The sequence below is a fragment of the Leptopilina boulardi genome, unplaced genomic scaffold (genome assembly GCF_019393585.1).
Source record: "Leptopilina boulardi isolate dan_hultmark-lab unplaced genomic scaffold, ZJU_Lbou_2.1 LbouV2_367, whole genome shotgun sequence".
Lineage (NCBI taxonomy): Eukaryota > Metazoa > Arthropoda > Insecta > Hymenoptera > Figitidae > Leptopilina > Leptopilina boulardi.
The window spans coordinates 336,971-353,265 of record NW_026137937.1 but is presented as its reverse complement, the minus strand read 5'-3'; the positions used below and the strand labels follow the sequence as shown (position 1 = coordinate 353,265).

Here is a 16,295-nt window from a genome sequence, read left to right as displayed (position 1 = left end):
TAAATTTTTTGTTTCTTTGATAACAGTTTAAGACTTTAAATCTTTAAAACGTTTAAAAGTACCAAATCACATAACTTTCACTGCGCCCAAATTCCCATTCTGATTTTTTGAAATTCTTTCTACTTTCAATCTTCATGATTTCATCATAATTTAATCTGTAGAATTGAAAATTAAATAATTCGATATTCTATGAATGATAAATTGTCTTGTGTCTTTTTTTTTTGTTGTAAATTTTTACTTTTTTTTATTATTTTTTGACAATTTTTTCTGTTATTCATTTATAATAATAATAATATAATTTTAATTAATTTTATTTTTTCATTCTACTTTGTTTGATTTATTTATATAATTATTTTTTATCATATTACCAATTTAAAAAAAAAAAAAAAAAATACACGAACCCTTGTAAAAAAAGACATTATACATTTAGTTCTAGAAAATTAAAAATCGAAAGACAATTATAGAGATTGAAGAAATAAAATATTTTTTTTCATGGTCCATTGCCTTCTCATCCTTAAACCACAAACACCATTAAATTGTTGTTCACTTTTATAAGTTTTTAAATACCACAGGATAATTACGAAACTTAATGTTACTCTTTTAAGTGATGCTTTTAATCTTTTAAACTCGCTTTTGACCCATATTATATATGCATATTCTATCCAATTGTGTCCAAAACGAAAAATATCTTGGTAATGAGGGAAGTGAAACCACCTCACGTATTATTTCACAATACATCCTAGAAAAAAGAGACTCAAAGTAGCTTAGTTTTTTTTCAACAATGATTAGACACGATTGGAATACGTGTTGTCGTCTTGTCAAAATAAGTGTTGTTGGTAAAATTTTCATTTTAAAAAAATGACAAAAATTCTCTTTCTTTATGTAATATCGGGAAAATAAATTTCATTCTTTATTTTCGAATTTTTTTTTTTTTTAATTTAATTATTTTGATGTCAAATTCAATATTTTTGAAAATTCGCGTTCTTTTTGTCTGTTAATTAAATTAACTCATCTTTTAAAAATTTAATTTATTATTTTATTGCAAATTTTAGGAATTTTAGAATTTAAGATTTTTATTAAAAATTTCAGAAATTTAACAAAATATGAATAGACCTAGAATATTTGAAATACCGCACAGCAACTGAGTTTCGTTATGCGGATGCATTTGCATTATACTAAGACCACACCTGTCACGGTTGATTGTCGACAATAATTTCCACAGTCGGGCGTTGACAGAATAGGTACAACAATAACATAAAAGCTTCCGAATTATCTTGCTACTTTGATTGTAGATACAAAATCCTCGCAAATTTTTAGCAAAAGTTTTTTATTTGTTGTATTTATTTTCAATTCAATGATAATAATTTTTTCATCATTTTAATAGATTAAAAGTAAATGTCTACATTGCTAATTTAATCTACTCAGAACAACTAATTAAATATTAATTATTAAATTAAAAAATTAAATAAACTTATAAATGAATAAACATTTAATTATGATTATAAATTTATTTATTAAGTTTATATATAATAATTATCCTAATTAATTAAGATTGACTAATTTACAAATTTTTTTTTAAATTAAAAAATTCAATATAAAATAATAATATTGAATCATAATAGTCACATAACAATCAGCTTACTGTCTGTTCATTCAATAGAAAAATGAACTACTGGAATTACGCTGAAATTGTGTGTGTGTAAAATGTAATTGTTATTTATTATTGATTAATAATTGACAGACATTTTTAAATCACTTAATTAGATATAGTTTTTTTTTTTTTATTAATCAATTACTTGCATTTTGTTGAATGCAGCAGACAAGATTGCCTTGACCCAGAGAGAACAACCAGTATCATGTGAACCCTAGGATTACATGCAAGACTGGTTTTCTTATATCATTTTTCGTACTTTTCTTCTTTTTCTAAACTTTTGTGGTTTCTTCCTGAATTGTATTCAATTCAATTTTTTCCCTTATAAAAAAAAACATGAAACATTGAAAATTAATAGACTATCTACAATTTAAAAATAAAAATTTAATTAAAAATCTTCATATAATATGTTTACAATTATTATTATTATATTAACATAGTTTATATATAAATTTAAAAACATTTAAAAATGTTTTAATCTTTTTTTATTAATTAGAAAAAATTTGAAAATAAAATTCCCAATATTCGAATATCAAATAAATGAATAGATCTAATATTAACAAATAGTTATAATAATTGAAATATCGAATTCGAGGCTCTATTAAAAATTTAATATTCTAATGAGCCGTCTAAATTGATCCATAGATCATTCAAGAGAGAAAAAAAGTAGTGGGCTTATTATTTTAGAGATCAATATAACGTTTCTTGTGAGTCATTTAAAAATAACATTTCATCTTATTTCCATTTTTTAATTTTGAAATATTTCAAAAAACTCTCATTTCCTTTTTTTTTGTGTAACAATCAATTTTAAATAAAATCAATTTGAATAACTATTCTCCCGCAGAGAAATTTTTTATTCTAACTAAATATAGAATTTATATTTATGAATTCAATAAAACTATATTTGTTCTTATGTATATATAGAACTATAAATAGCTAATATTTATTTGTTTCAAAGAAAAAAAAAATTTTCTTTGTAACAAATAACATTTTATTTAACTTAATTAAATTTGTATTTGGTGGAAATAAAATTTAATATTGATTTTGAAGCAATTAAATATTTTCTTACCTCTGAGAGAAAATTTTTTTTTTTCATCATATGAAGAAAAAAAAATGAAATGAAAAATAATATTTCAATATTACGGATATAAAAGAAATTAATTTATCTATAAATTTTTATGAGATCAACATGGGCAACTCATCGAGGTCAGATATAAAAAGATACACACACCTTTTTAAATCGAGTGAAACCTTATTTGCAATAATGTGTGTAATCGGGTGGTGCTCTTTTGTGCTCCATTGATGGATCTCTTTAAATATTTAACAGTGACTCGCGTGTCTCAGCGTCTCGACATCTGCTTAACGGTATATTCTCTTTCGTAACGAAGGAAATGTTTCTGCTATTGTTCCTTTTCTTTCTACTGTTTTTTTTTATTTCCATATGTTTACGATTATGTGCGACCTTATCAGGAATTCATTTCCGATTTTAAGTGCGACCTCTATGCGGTATCCGGTTCTGTTGACGATTATTTTCTGTGGTGACGAATTGTAAAAAAGAATATCTCTTTTCTCTCTCTCTCTCTCTCTCTCTCTCTCTCTCTCTCTCTCTCTCTCTGTCTGCATTTCAGGAAGTCTTAGTAGAATATACATGTCTTAGAAAATGGAAAGTGTCCCGAAAACTTTGGCGCTCATTTACCGAAAGAGAAAACTGTATATAAAATAAACGCAGTACTTTGTTGAAAACTGGCGCGCGCTAATCAGAGAAAACTTTGTATTTATTTAAAGATGAATATTTTTAATACACTGTAAAACACTAGGTAATAATTTAATACCGACTTTAGGTACAAAATTGTCATTTGGTTATATATTTTGATACTTAAAATCGGTACTACTAGTGCAGAAATTTTGCCAGGGCCCAGATCGGGACCGGATCAGACTGCCCTATTAGGGAATGAAACGCCGCGCCTGATATGGCCCTGATTAGGAAATCCACCTTTTCTGGTGGAGCCTTGATTAGCCTTGATTTGGCCCTAATCAGGTGTGGCGTTTCATTCCCTACTAAGGCCCTTTTAGGGAATTTTCTACACGGAATATTTTAGTCCTTTTGTTTACAGTGTAAGAAGCATAATAATTTCGAAAAAAAACTACAAACATTATTTCATTATGTATAAATTATTGTTACATAGGATTTTTTCACAATTTTATTATCAATTATTATTACAATTTTTATAGGTACATACAATTATTTTTATTATCTGTACTGGAATGTTTTGTAAATTTTTGGTACAATCTAAAACAAATTATTATTAATTTAAAAATTTTTAAATAATTTATTTAATTATAAATAAATAATAAAAAAATATAAGATTATTTTTTTAATAACTTTTAATTAGAATTATTTATAATTAACTTCATTATTTTAAAATTTAAATAAATGTTAATATATAATTTTACATTTAAAAGTAAGGGAGAGTGGTGAGTTGTGCTCCACCTTAATATTTTTAAAATGGCAATTAATATGACAAATTTCAATTTTTGGTATATTATTTCTTGTTAAAAACTAACTTTTTAAGTGGTACCCGTTATTTTTGGAAGTATTTTTCGTGTCTTTCCAGATAGTGAGTTAAAAGAAGGAGGGCCCCTAAGGCCTATATTTCGCCCCCTTGGGATTTTAATTTAAATGGTTGAAAACTTTTTCTTATAGTAGAAAAAGTAATTTTTCATTGATTGTAGGTGAAAAGGGGGTGTTTTGGTCAAATTAACCCTTAGATATTAGGGTTTTTTTTCCAAAAGAGTGTCAAAAAAACATGCAAAAAACATTTTCCAAATGTTGAGCAATTGGCTTGAAAATCGTTGTTCGGGGGTTTTCGTGGTCGCTGATTACGAATCTGATGTTAGTTTTTCAAAATTCAAAATAGCGGATCCAATATGGCGGATGACTTTTTAAAAATCTAATATTATTGGCCTGAAAATTGTAACTCGGGGGTTTTCGGGGTCGCTGATTATGAATCCGACGTTAGTTTTTCAAAATTCAAAATGGCGGATCCAATATGGCGCATGACTTTTTGAAAATCTAATATTATTGGCCTAAAAATTGTTACTCGGAGGATTCATAATTATTAGCGACCACGAAAACCCCCGAGTAACGAGTTTCAGGCAAATCCAATGAATTTTTCGAAAATGTGTCAGCCATTTTGGATCCGCCATTTTGAATTTTGCAATGCCGTACAGTTACAGAAGCAAACTCTCTGTCGATTGTTGATGGAATAATCCGGATTTGTGCAGCTGACAGGTTTATTGTTCCATGTCACGTGGTCATCTTGAATTCTCTTAAACTGGCGTGCAGATCGTCGTGTCGTTTGCTTCTGGCACATGTGCCTCTTTTGCTTTTATTATTAGTTTTTTTTAATGACAAAGTGCTGTTAAATAATGAATCCGGTTAAAGTGAGAAATCTATTGCAAGTTGTAGTGTATGGATAAAGACACAATTTCATCGTTTATCGGTAAGTTATACTCCGTTACTAATGAACATAACGTCACCTTAAAAAATACAAAAGGTATATTAAATATTATTTAACAACAAATTTCAACTCAAAATAATTTTTTGGTTTCAGGTCAAAGAATTTGATTCAGAAGCTGCATGTTCCACAGATTTTAATGCAAATGAAACTGGTGATATGATCTACGGAAATCTGCTATCGATTATTTTAGAAGGAGAAGAAACTGAATAAATTATATTAGACGGATCAAAACTTTGGTAATACAACAAATTGTATTGCCGATTTAAAAATTTAGTTTTGTTATTTCAACTGTTCCATAACAATTTTCTTTGTTCATCAAACAATTCTGTTTGTTCACCAAACAATCCCATTTTAACCATTTTTTTTGTCCCAACAACAAATAGAACTGCTGGTTCTATATTGACAATCCGGAATTGTTGTGTGGACTTAATTTTTAGTAACCACAACAATTCTTTTTTCTCTTTTTTTTTGTCTCTTTATGTTTAAGTCATTTTCACTAATTCGTATAAAAATTGGATGTATTAATTATTCTATGACTATTTTGAAAATGTTGAAAATGGGGAGTTGTCCACTCTCCCCTATTAATCAAAAAAAAGATTAAAAGGATATCAATTTAGAGAATTTTTTGTATTTACTTAGCTGAAAGTGATTTGATATTTGAAGAGACGAAGAAAAAATGGATTACTTTTTTCAAACCACAATTTCTATATTAAGATTTATATTATTGCAAATTGTGTTCAATTTAAATCTTTAATCTTCCGAGAGCATAAAAACCATTTTAAAATATGTATGTAATATTCGTTTAACCTGGTAACCGAGATTGTTTTGACACCTAATTTTACTTCTTTTACGGTTGAGAATTGTAAATTTAACAGGAAAATATTTCCTATAGAAAGTTGTCAAATAAATATTTTATAGAATAGACTTTTAAAAGCGTATTCAATTGTATTAAAGGAATTATGTTGGAAGATGTTTTTTTTCATTTTTTAAAAAGTTACTTAAACAGTAAAATACATAATTACCGTACTTTGGATATAATATCTTCAATAAGTCATCTAATAACATACTTCAAAAATATTAATAAAATGTGAGGATTTTATTTTTATTATTATTATTATTTATTACTAACCATATCATAATTGCATTTATTTTTTTAATTACAATATCAAAGCCTGTTTTTTTTATAAAAAAGACAAGAAATACTATTTTATAAAAACTAAGAAATTAAAAATAAAACTCGATAAAATATTAAAAATACATTTTCTTATTCTTCTATTTAAATAGTTTTTATTCTTTATTATTATTTTAAGAAAATACATACGAACTACAATTTTGAATTTAAAATAAAAGGGTCTAATTAATTATATTCTTAAAAATATAGGTATTCTCGGATCTAACAAAATAAGGAATAACAATAAATATAATTTTTAATTAATTCTACTGACAATGTATCTATATGTACAGATTAATTCGTTTAATTACACTGCGAAATGTTTTTTTAATTAAAAAAGTATATATTTTTTATTTAAAAAAAATTAAATAAATAAATTAAAAAACTTTTATATCAATTTTTATTATAATTTAATTAAAATGAACATTTGATAACCTCTAAAACGGAATTAAAGATGTTTTATTGAAACAAACAATTTTCTTAGTAAAAATTCTAAAATTAATGATTTCATACGAGAAGAAAATAATTTAGATATCTTTTATAAACTAAACTTGTTCTACGGCGCTTTTTATAGAAAAACAATATAATAATTGTAACACAATTATCATCGTTAATATTATAAGAACAAGAGTTTATCAATTATTCAATAAGGCGAAACTGGAATGTGGTGAACGATTTTTATTTTTCACATTATATATATATATATAAGTTGAACTTTCTCTCATCGCAAACGCTTAGCAGGCTTACATAAGTCCACATCGCAACCGCGTCAATGAAATTCTGATCTTGACTTAGAATCAAGTTCATTGACAAATGTACATTTCAAGGCAAAGTACTTAATGTCAAAATACTTTTTTTTTTTGCTCGTATGTTCTCGGTTCGAGTTTATTTACATCATTTTTGAGAGAAATTGGTCCAAAACAAAAAAAAAATGTCCACAAAATATTGTAATGAATTATTTTTTCTCATAATGACAATTTAAAATGTTTACATAATTGTTTTAAATGTTTTACATAAAAAAAAACACAAAAAAGTTTAAAAACAGAAAAAAAACTTAAAACTCATTTTGTAAATTCATGTTCATCATATGCCAAAATTTATAATAATTTGAATTTTCTTTATCAAAAATGGCTTTTACTAAAAATGAAAAAAAAAATAAAAGAAAACATTGAAACCTTTTGACTGAAAACTATCATTTTCACCACTAATTCCAATTGTACAAGAATTTAAATATGCTTAGTGAAAGTGACTATTCCCACTGATATGAAAATTACAAGACTTTAAAAAGTCTTAGTGAAAGTGACTATTCTTGGTGATATGAAAATTACAAGAATTTTGAAAGTTGTCTGACAGAAACCGACTTTTACTACTGAAACTAAAAAAAAACAGAAATTTAAGGAAAAGGATAAGTTTGACTATAATTGAAATTTACCACTGTCCTGAAATTTTTATGAAATTAGCGAGTTTTATCTGACTAAAACTAACGTTTGCTACTGATATCACATATTAATAAGAATTTGGAACATTGTCTGATTAAAACCGATGTTTATTATTGTTATACAAAACTTACGAAATTTTAAACTGTTCTGGGGGTCAATTACATAACTTTTTCCGGATCCCATATTTCACATTCCGTATTCCGAATTCCACATTCCGGATTCTACTTTCGAAATTTCGAATTCTGAATTCTGTATCCCACATACCGGATTCCACTTTTTACATTCCGGATTCTACTTTTTAAATTCCGTATTCAGGATTCCACTTTTCCCATTCCGTATTTCAAATTCCAAATGCCGAATCCCACTTTTAAATTTCCGTATTTTACATTCCACACTCCGGATCTCACTTTTCGCATTCCGTATTCCGCATTCAACTTTTAAAATTCTATTTTCCGGATCCTATATTTCACATTCCGTATTCCATATCCGGCATTTTGAAAGTGGAATCCAAAATATGAAATACGGAATACAGAATGTAAAAAGTTTAATCCGGAATATTGGATTCAGAATGTAGAATCCGGAATGTAGGATCCGGAATACGGAATGTGAAATCCCGAATGGTGAATTTTGAAATTGGGATCCAGGATATGGAATCTAAAATACGGAATTTTAAAAGTGGGATCCGGAATGTGGAATACAGAATGTGGGATCTGGAAAAAGTTACGCAATTGACCCCCTGTATATGACTAAAATTACTTTTTCTTCTAACTCAAAAATTTTAAAAAATATGAAACTATACTCGCCAGACATAAATTACTTTTTACTACAGATTTTGAAAGATTTAAATTAAAAAAAATTATTTTTAGCCAAACTAGCCTACTGGCACAAAATTTTTTAAAAAAATTTGAAATCATATTGAAACAAATTATTTTTATATAATTATATATAGATTATAAGCTTAAAAGATCTGCAGATTTGTCTGACTAAAACGGACTTTTGTTACTAGCATACAATTTACCATAATTCAGAAAAAATAATTGACTTGAACAAAACTACACTGAGAAAAATATATTGTCTCAGCAACCAAAATTTGGTTGGGCAAAAAAAAACAATTTTTTTGGTATTCAAGTTCCACTAAATAATTAACTAAATGTAAAGACTTCGTTAATTTTTTTTTTTAATAATATGATTGTTTCAATTTAGAGAAAAATAATTTCTAAACATTAATAATTTTATCTTTACTTCTTATAATGAAACGAGAATTAATTTACTTTCGTCGTCGACGTTCTCTGTAATATCTGTAGGGCTCCTCATCTTCATAATGATCTCTAAAATCAGAGAAATCTTTTCTTCTGTATTTGGTTAGAGGAAGATGAACAACATCATTGTCACTTCGTTGATCCACTCGATTTTGAGCAACAGCTCTCAATCCTACAATTGCTGCTAGAATCAGGCTCATTAAACTCAAAACAACTGCTTTTCCACTTAAGACTGCCAAAAATTTTAATGCAATTGGTAGTAGAATGGACTTAATGAGAAGAAATCCAATAAGTAACGGTAAAACAAATTTGTTAAGCTTAAATTTTTTCTTCTTTCGACCTGAAAAAAAAACATTTTGAAATTTGTATTTTTTTATATTATTGACATAATATTAATAAAAATTAATAATGATTGGTGATAATTGATAATAATTGATAACAATAGATAATAAACATAACAATAATAATAATGTGTGAAATAATAGTAATTGTTAAATATGCTTCTTCCTTCCTGTTTTTATTTTGAGTATCAAATTAAAAAAAAAATAATATTCTAAAACCATCTGATAATTATTTATATTTTGAGAACATTTTTTTATTTTCTAATTTTTTTAATAAGTAAAGAAAGGAGATAAAATTTCTTTAACGACACTGTTTTTATGATTGACTACCAAAAATGATACTAGCTTTCGTAATGTTTGATTTTTGTGTTCTTAAAAAATTAAATAGTAGCTATATATAGCTCAGAGAAATGGGCTCAAGATTAATTAATTATCTTAAAACATTAAAAATCCATTAGAAAACAATTATTGTTTGTAGAATGGTAGAAATAAAATTCAACCAATTATTTCATTAAAATTAGTATCTACGCAGCTGTCATGAGTATCATATATAATTTTGAGAAATGTATGTCACAATGAAAGAGAAAAATGAATATTCGCGTACTGAAATTTGCTTATTTGAGTTTTGTTCCGCTCTCTCAAATCACCGAATCGAATTAAAAATGTAATAGTATATCAAGAATAATTTATAAGCGTCATATTATAAAGAATGTATTCCCATTTTAGACAACAAAAAAAAAAAAAAAATTTTATTTCAATTAGAATTTTATTTTTAAACATAAGAAAATGAAAATTAATAAATCATAATAATAAATAATTAAATAAAATAATATGATAAATAAAATAAAAAAAATAAAATAATATAAATGGGAAAAAATGATAAAATATAATAACTAAAGATTTATTTCTCATTTAGTGATTTTTTAATTACTACTAATTTATTGAATTAATTAAGAAATTAATTACATAAACACAGTTCTTTATTTTATTACATAAACTATAACTATAAATCTATAAACTATATTAAAATATAAGTTAATTATAAATATTAATGTATTAAATGAAGAAAATGAATAGAAAAAGTTTTTAAATTACAAAAATCAGGAAATGTATTGAGATAATTATTAAAAAAATTTATAGAGTAAGGATTTTCCCTTCCGGAATGTTTAATAAAAAGTTGAGAAAAATTTGATCCTTAGAAGGATATACATACATTTTTTATGTTATTTTGTTCTTTCCAAGGATCAGATTTTTCTCAACTTTTTATTAAAAAAATTGTTATGAAACTACTCCTTTTTAATTAGTTCTTACTAAGAAGTATTATTAATTATTTTGAAAAAAATATTCTTCATTTCTCGGTCAACAATACACTGAAAAAAAAATTATTTGATTCAAATAATCGGTTACTCTTGACTATTATTAAATAAATATTTATTTTTATTAAATAATTATTGAGTCAATGAAATGGTATCTGTTTCAAATACAAAAATTATTGATTCAAATACAGTTTATTTAATGCAAATAAAAATTATTTGGTTCAGGTAAATATTTATTTGATAATAATCAAATAACCAATTATTTGAATCAAATAAATTGTTTTTTCAGTGAAAACGAAATGATAATAAAATGAAAAATTCTAAAATTTATTAAAACAACAAAATTTAATTAAAACTTAAATATGCAAAAGAATTGAAATACGAGGAAAAAGAATAAAAAAACACTAAACATAGTTAATAAGTAGAGAAGAAAAAAATATTAATAAAAAAAAGAAAAAATAGATGAGCAACAGTATGATATACTTAAGAATGACCCCAGTGGAATGTATTCAGCTAAAGAAGAACTTCTGCCCCCAGTAAATAGCGAGAAAGATGTTTCTGCGGATAAAAATGAAATAAAAAAAAAAATCTCCTCCTTTTTTTCCAAATATGAAACACGTATTTGTTAAAAATACTTTCTTTTTCTTATTACCTTCAACACCATCGGAGGGTTGTTTATTTGGAATCAATGAATTGATTACATTGAGAATACTATCACTGACCCAATCCAATGCCGATGTTGTGGTATATGTTTGTTTAACAAAATTTGCAAGTGTTGATGATGGATGCGAGGAAGACGCATCGTCACCATGAATGAAAATTGGCAATAAAATCACCAACCACAAGCTACAGACAAAAATCATTGTTTACACATTTGTCGAATTTTTTTTTCTTTTGTAATCCAAGTTGATTGATCACGATCAGTTCATTCACACTAAAATGATTGTTTGATGGAAAATAAGAATAATTCACAATTCAAAATATTATCCAGTGATACGATCGCGAACTTTATGTCAACTGAGATGAATTCTGAGTGAGCCAATAGTTTATATAGAACATCCGTGAAAACCATCGGAGTAGAAGAGGACCTTCTATATATCTAACATGGTACTGACGCGTGACGAAAGATCCCTCTTGTTCATTCCATTTTTTTTTCTCTCTCTCTCTTGAAACTACGGCAATCATTGGCCGTGAGTACTCTCGAGAATTTACGCGAGATGAAATTTTATTGTAGGACGAACTACGTCTCTATGCTTGACTCCTTTTTTTTACCTCGTCGTGGGAGAGTGCAACAGCCATTATACTCAAGTTCGTTTCACACTTGATTAAATTCGATGGTACGAAATCAAGCACTCGTCATCAATAGCTTTTTGCGGAAGCCACTCTGCCGAGAAGTATATAATTAGTTGAAAACACACTTTGGGATGCATAATATTAATTTGACTTTTAGATCGTTGCATTGCAAGATACAAAAAAAACAAACAAGTGCATGCTCAAATAATTAAATTTAGTTTGAATAATTTTTATTATCATGTATATAATTTATGTAGTTAATTATCCTAGATTTCAAGTAACGAGGTGTTTTTTTAATTTTAATTTTATTTAAAAATTAAATTACCTAAATAAATTAAAATTTTTTTAAAAATTAAGACAGTTTTACTGTAGAAAAATCATATGAAATAAATAGATTAAAATTCTTCTGATTTTTTAAAAATTATAATCTACATTTAAATATTTTAATCAATTAATCTATAGGCAAAGTTAATCTCTTTGTAAAAATAAAAAATGTCGGATCTAATATGGCAGACATATTTTTCTAAATTCAGCGAATTTGCTTGAAACACGTTACTCGGGGGTTTGTGAGGTCGCTGATTACGAATCTAATGTTACTTTTTCAAAATTCAAAATGGCGGAACCAATATGGCGAATATATTTACCTACATTCGACGAATTTGCTTGAAACTCAAGAGAGTCCTCTACAAACAATGTATGGAGTACTACATAATTTTGAGTCGGAAAGAGCCAGGAATTATAATTGTAATAAAAAATTATTTATATATATATATGAGGCATTTCGGTAGTGATAGTGGTGCTAAATAAGTGTACAAATTTTGAATTTGAAATTTTTAATATTTTTCGAGATATTTACAATAACAGATTTGAGCAATATTTTTTTGCTTTACATATAACTTTTTTCTTATTAAAAATAGAGAAAAATGTTGTACATGTTTTTTACGCAGAAGATCTTAAACTTTTAGAAAATAGTTATTTATGATACAAGTGCGTAAAGTTAGTGATTATACGAGTGTGACCTTTGCAGCACGAGACGAAGCCGAGTGATGCAAATCACACGAGTATAATCAGATTTACGCACGTGTATCATACAACATTTTTTGCAACACCCACCTCTAAAGTTAAGTACCTATTATGAAGAATTCCAACTCTCTATTAGAATAATTTCGTTTGTATAGAATTAAAAAAATCAGTCGGAGATCAGGAAAAATATCATTAAGCAGGAGTGTATAATTTTAATAGTAAAGTTCGTTTTTTAATTTTGTGGTTTTGTATGGTCTAACAAATCCTTATATTATGTGAGAGAAATTTCGATGCGTAAAGTAAATTTCAGTGTGTAAAGTAATATTTCAGTGCGTAAAGTGAATCACTTTACACACCGTTTGAAAAAGAGCTTCTTTACACACACTTTTCGGTGTATAAAATTTAACTTTAGAGGTTAGTGTTGCAAAGAAATTATGGATATACTTCCGAAGTAGGGGTACCTCCGATTTTAATAAAACTTGGTATACTAACGTATTTTGGTGCGCTGATTACGAAAATGATAGTGAAAATTGGCGCAAATTTGATTATCATGGTAAAAACCATAAAAAACACCATAAAATAATGGTTTTTTACGATTATCTCGTAAAAAACAAAAAATTTCGAAAAAAGTTTTAGACAAAAGTTGTAGATCTCAAAAAAACACACATTTTATGTTTTATGCATTTTTTACCAAAAGTCATTATTTTTCGAGAAAAATCCAAAAAACGAAAAACACCATGATAATGAAAACATATACAGCAGTCATGGTTAGACATATTATTTGACTCGTATATAGTATGGGGTACCTTCGATCTTAATGAAACTTGATATACTAACGTATTTTGGTACGCTGATTACGAAAATGATAGTGAAAATTGGCGCAAATTTGATTATCATGGTAAAAACCATAAAAAACACCATAAAATCATGGTTTTTAACGATTATCTCGTAAAAAACAAAAAATTTCGAAAAAAGTTTTAGACAAAAGTTGTAGATCTCAAAAAAACACACATTTCATGTTTTATGCATTTTTTACCAAAAGTCATTATTTTTCGAGAAAAATGGTCCGAAAGTAATTTGCGGAAATTGTGGGGTGGAGTCTACAGCAGCGGTAAATGCAAATATTAAACACGGCCTTCGGCCGCGTAAGGTACTGCTCGCTTCTCTTTTTAAGAAATCTTGGCGAGAGGGGGTGGATGTGTCCGAAAGTAATTTGCGGAAATTGTGGGGTGGAGTCCACAGCAGCGGTAAACGCAAAATAGTAAACACGGCCTTCGGCCGCGTAAGGTACTGCTCGCTTTTCTTTTTAAAAAAAACCTTGGCGAGAGGGGGTGGATATGGCCGAAAGTATTTTGCGGAATTCGTTAGATTCTGACTAATGGTGAATATGATACTGTATACGAGTCAAATAATATGTCTAACCATGACTGCTGTATATGTTTTCATTATCATGGTGTTTTTCGTTTTTTGGATTTTTCTCGAAAAATAATGACTTTTGGTAAAAAATGCATAAAACATAAAATGTGTGTTTTTTTGAGATCTACAACTTTTGTCTAAAACTTTTTTCGAAATTTTTTGTTTTTTACGAGATAATCGTAAAAAACCATTATTTTATGGTGTTTTTTATGGTTTTTACCATGATAATCAAATTTGCGCCAATTTTCACTATCATTTTCGTAATCAGCGCACCAAAATACGTTAGTATACCAAGTTTTATTAAAATCGGAGGTACCCCTACTTCGGAAGTACACCCGAAATTATTTTTAAAAAAAAATATTAATTTTTAAACAATTTGTTTATAACTTTTAAACATATTCTCCCTCATTTAGAAGCGCGAAAAAAATCATGAATATTGTTTAAGTCATAATAAATCGATAGTTAAATTTTTGAGATGGCATTATTTTTTGTTTTCGTGATATTAATTAATTATCTAACAAAATTTAATAAAAAATGAAATATTTTACGAACAAATAAAATTAGAGTAATTTTAAAACCTCCATTAGAATGCTTATCAAAATCCGCTTCCAACGAGCTCTATATGAACTATTTTGGATAAACGGGTGTTAAATTAATAATTAATAATAAAAATTACTTAAATAATTAATAACATTTAAGGAAATGAAAATAAACCGTCAATTATTTTTTTTAAAGATCATCTAATTCTGCGTTAAATAAATGAGGGAGAACATGATTAAAAGTTATAAACAAATTGTTTAAAAATTAATATTTTTTTCTAAAAGTTTAAGATCTTCCGCATAAAAAACATGTACAACATTTTTCTCTATTTTTAACAAGAAAAAAGTTATAAGTCAAGCAAAAAAGTTTTGCTGAAATTTGTTATTGTAAATATCTCGAAAAATATTAAATATTTTAAATTCAAAATTTGTACACTTATTCTCATATGAAATGCCTCATATATGTATAATAAATATATATAGGGGAATATACTCTGAGTTGGACACTACTCAGGGTTGGACACTTCGCCTTTCTTAAAATAAGAACACTAGCGCCATCTATACACGGAAGTGGCGAAGCTTCTCGCAGTAAAACCTAACTTTTTGTGCCATTACATTTTTGGAGAATCAAAAGTAGCGTCTGCTGTGACGTCGGTGCATTTGTAGGAACGAAAAAAGTTTTGTGAGCGATGTGATTAAACATAAAAAATGAATAAAGAAAACAAGAAATCGATAAGGTAAGTTTATTGCAAGTATTGTGGGGTTCATGATTGAAGAAAAAATGAAGTGAAAAATCGAATCGCGAAACATATCTGGTTATGGTTAACACAATTCGAAAATATTACTTCTACTTAGAGTTGGACACTTTGTTAATTATGAATTTGCCATAATTTATAAATAAATATAAAAATAAACATTGACGCACACACACAGCACATATTCTGCCAAAGATATTAGAAAAATAATAATAACGTTATAAATGAAAAAATGATCTTAAAAAACCGATTTCAGTAACGTCATAAGTAATATTAATTGTCAATTATAAATAATAATAATGTAAAAATGAAAAAATAAACATAAATAACGTTTTCAATAACGTTATAAATGTTATTTTATTTTTTTACCCATAATTCTCTTCGATTTTCATAGTGTCCAACGCTGAGTACAATGTCCAATCCTGACGAGATTTTTTTTATTTTTAAATGATCAAAACTTTTTTTATCTTTTGCACATCTTTATAACAATATAACTCAATTGACTAGATTTAATTTAAAAATAAAGATTATAAACAATGTCCAAAACGGTGTAATAAATTAACAATTAATA

The 16,295-nt window shown here is 26.6% G+C and overlaps 1 protein-coding gene across 1 annotated transcript; it reads right to left on the bottom strand.

Moving 5' to 3' along the window:
* Positions 1-7,271: 7,271 nt before the first annotated feature.
* On the bottom strand, positions 7,272-11,989 carry LOC127286992 (uncharacterized). The gene is made up of 2 exons (XM_051313667.1): positions 11,351-11,989; positions 7,272-9,381 (listed from the first exon to the last, which is right to left on the bottom strand). Exons 1-2 carry the CDS (start codon positions 11,559-11,561, stop codon positions 9,050-9,052), a joined length of 543 nt encoding a protein of 180 aa, XP_051169624.1. The 5' UTR covers positions 11,562-11,989; the 3' UTR covers positions 7,272-9,049.
* Between the last annotated feature and the right edge of the window lie 4,306 nt (positions 11,990-16,295).

What these genes read in the sequence shown, in the direction of transcription:
- LOC127286992 (XM_051313667.1), bottom strand. Translation starts at nt 11,561, where the DNA reads ATGATTTTTGTCTGTAGCTTGTGGTTGGTGATTTTATTGCCAATTTTC. An exon ending in ACCCTCCGATGGTGTTGAAG is followed by an intron (nt 9,382 to 11,350) that starts GTAATAAGAAAA and finishes TTTTTTTTTCAG; the next exon opens with GTCGAAAGAAGAAAAAATTT.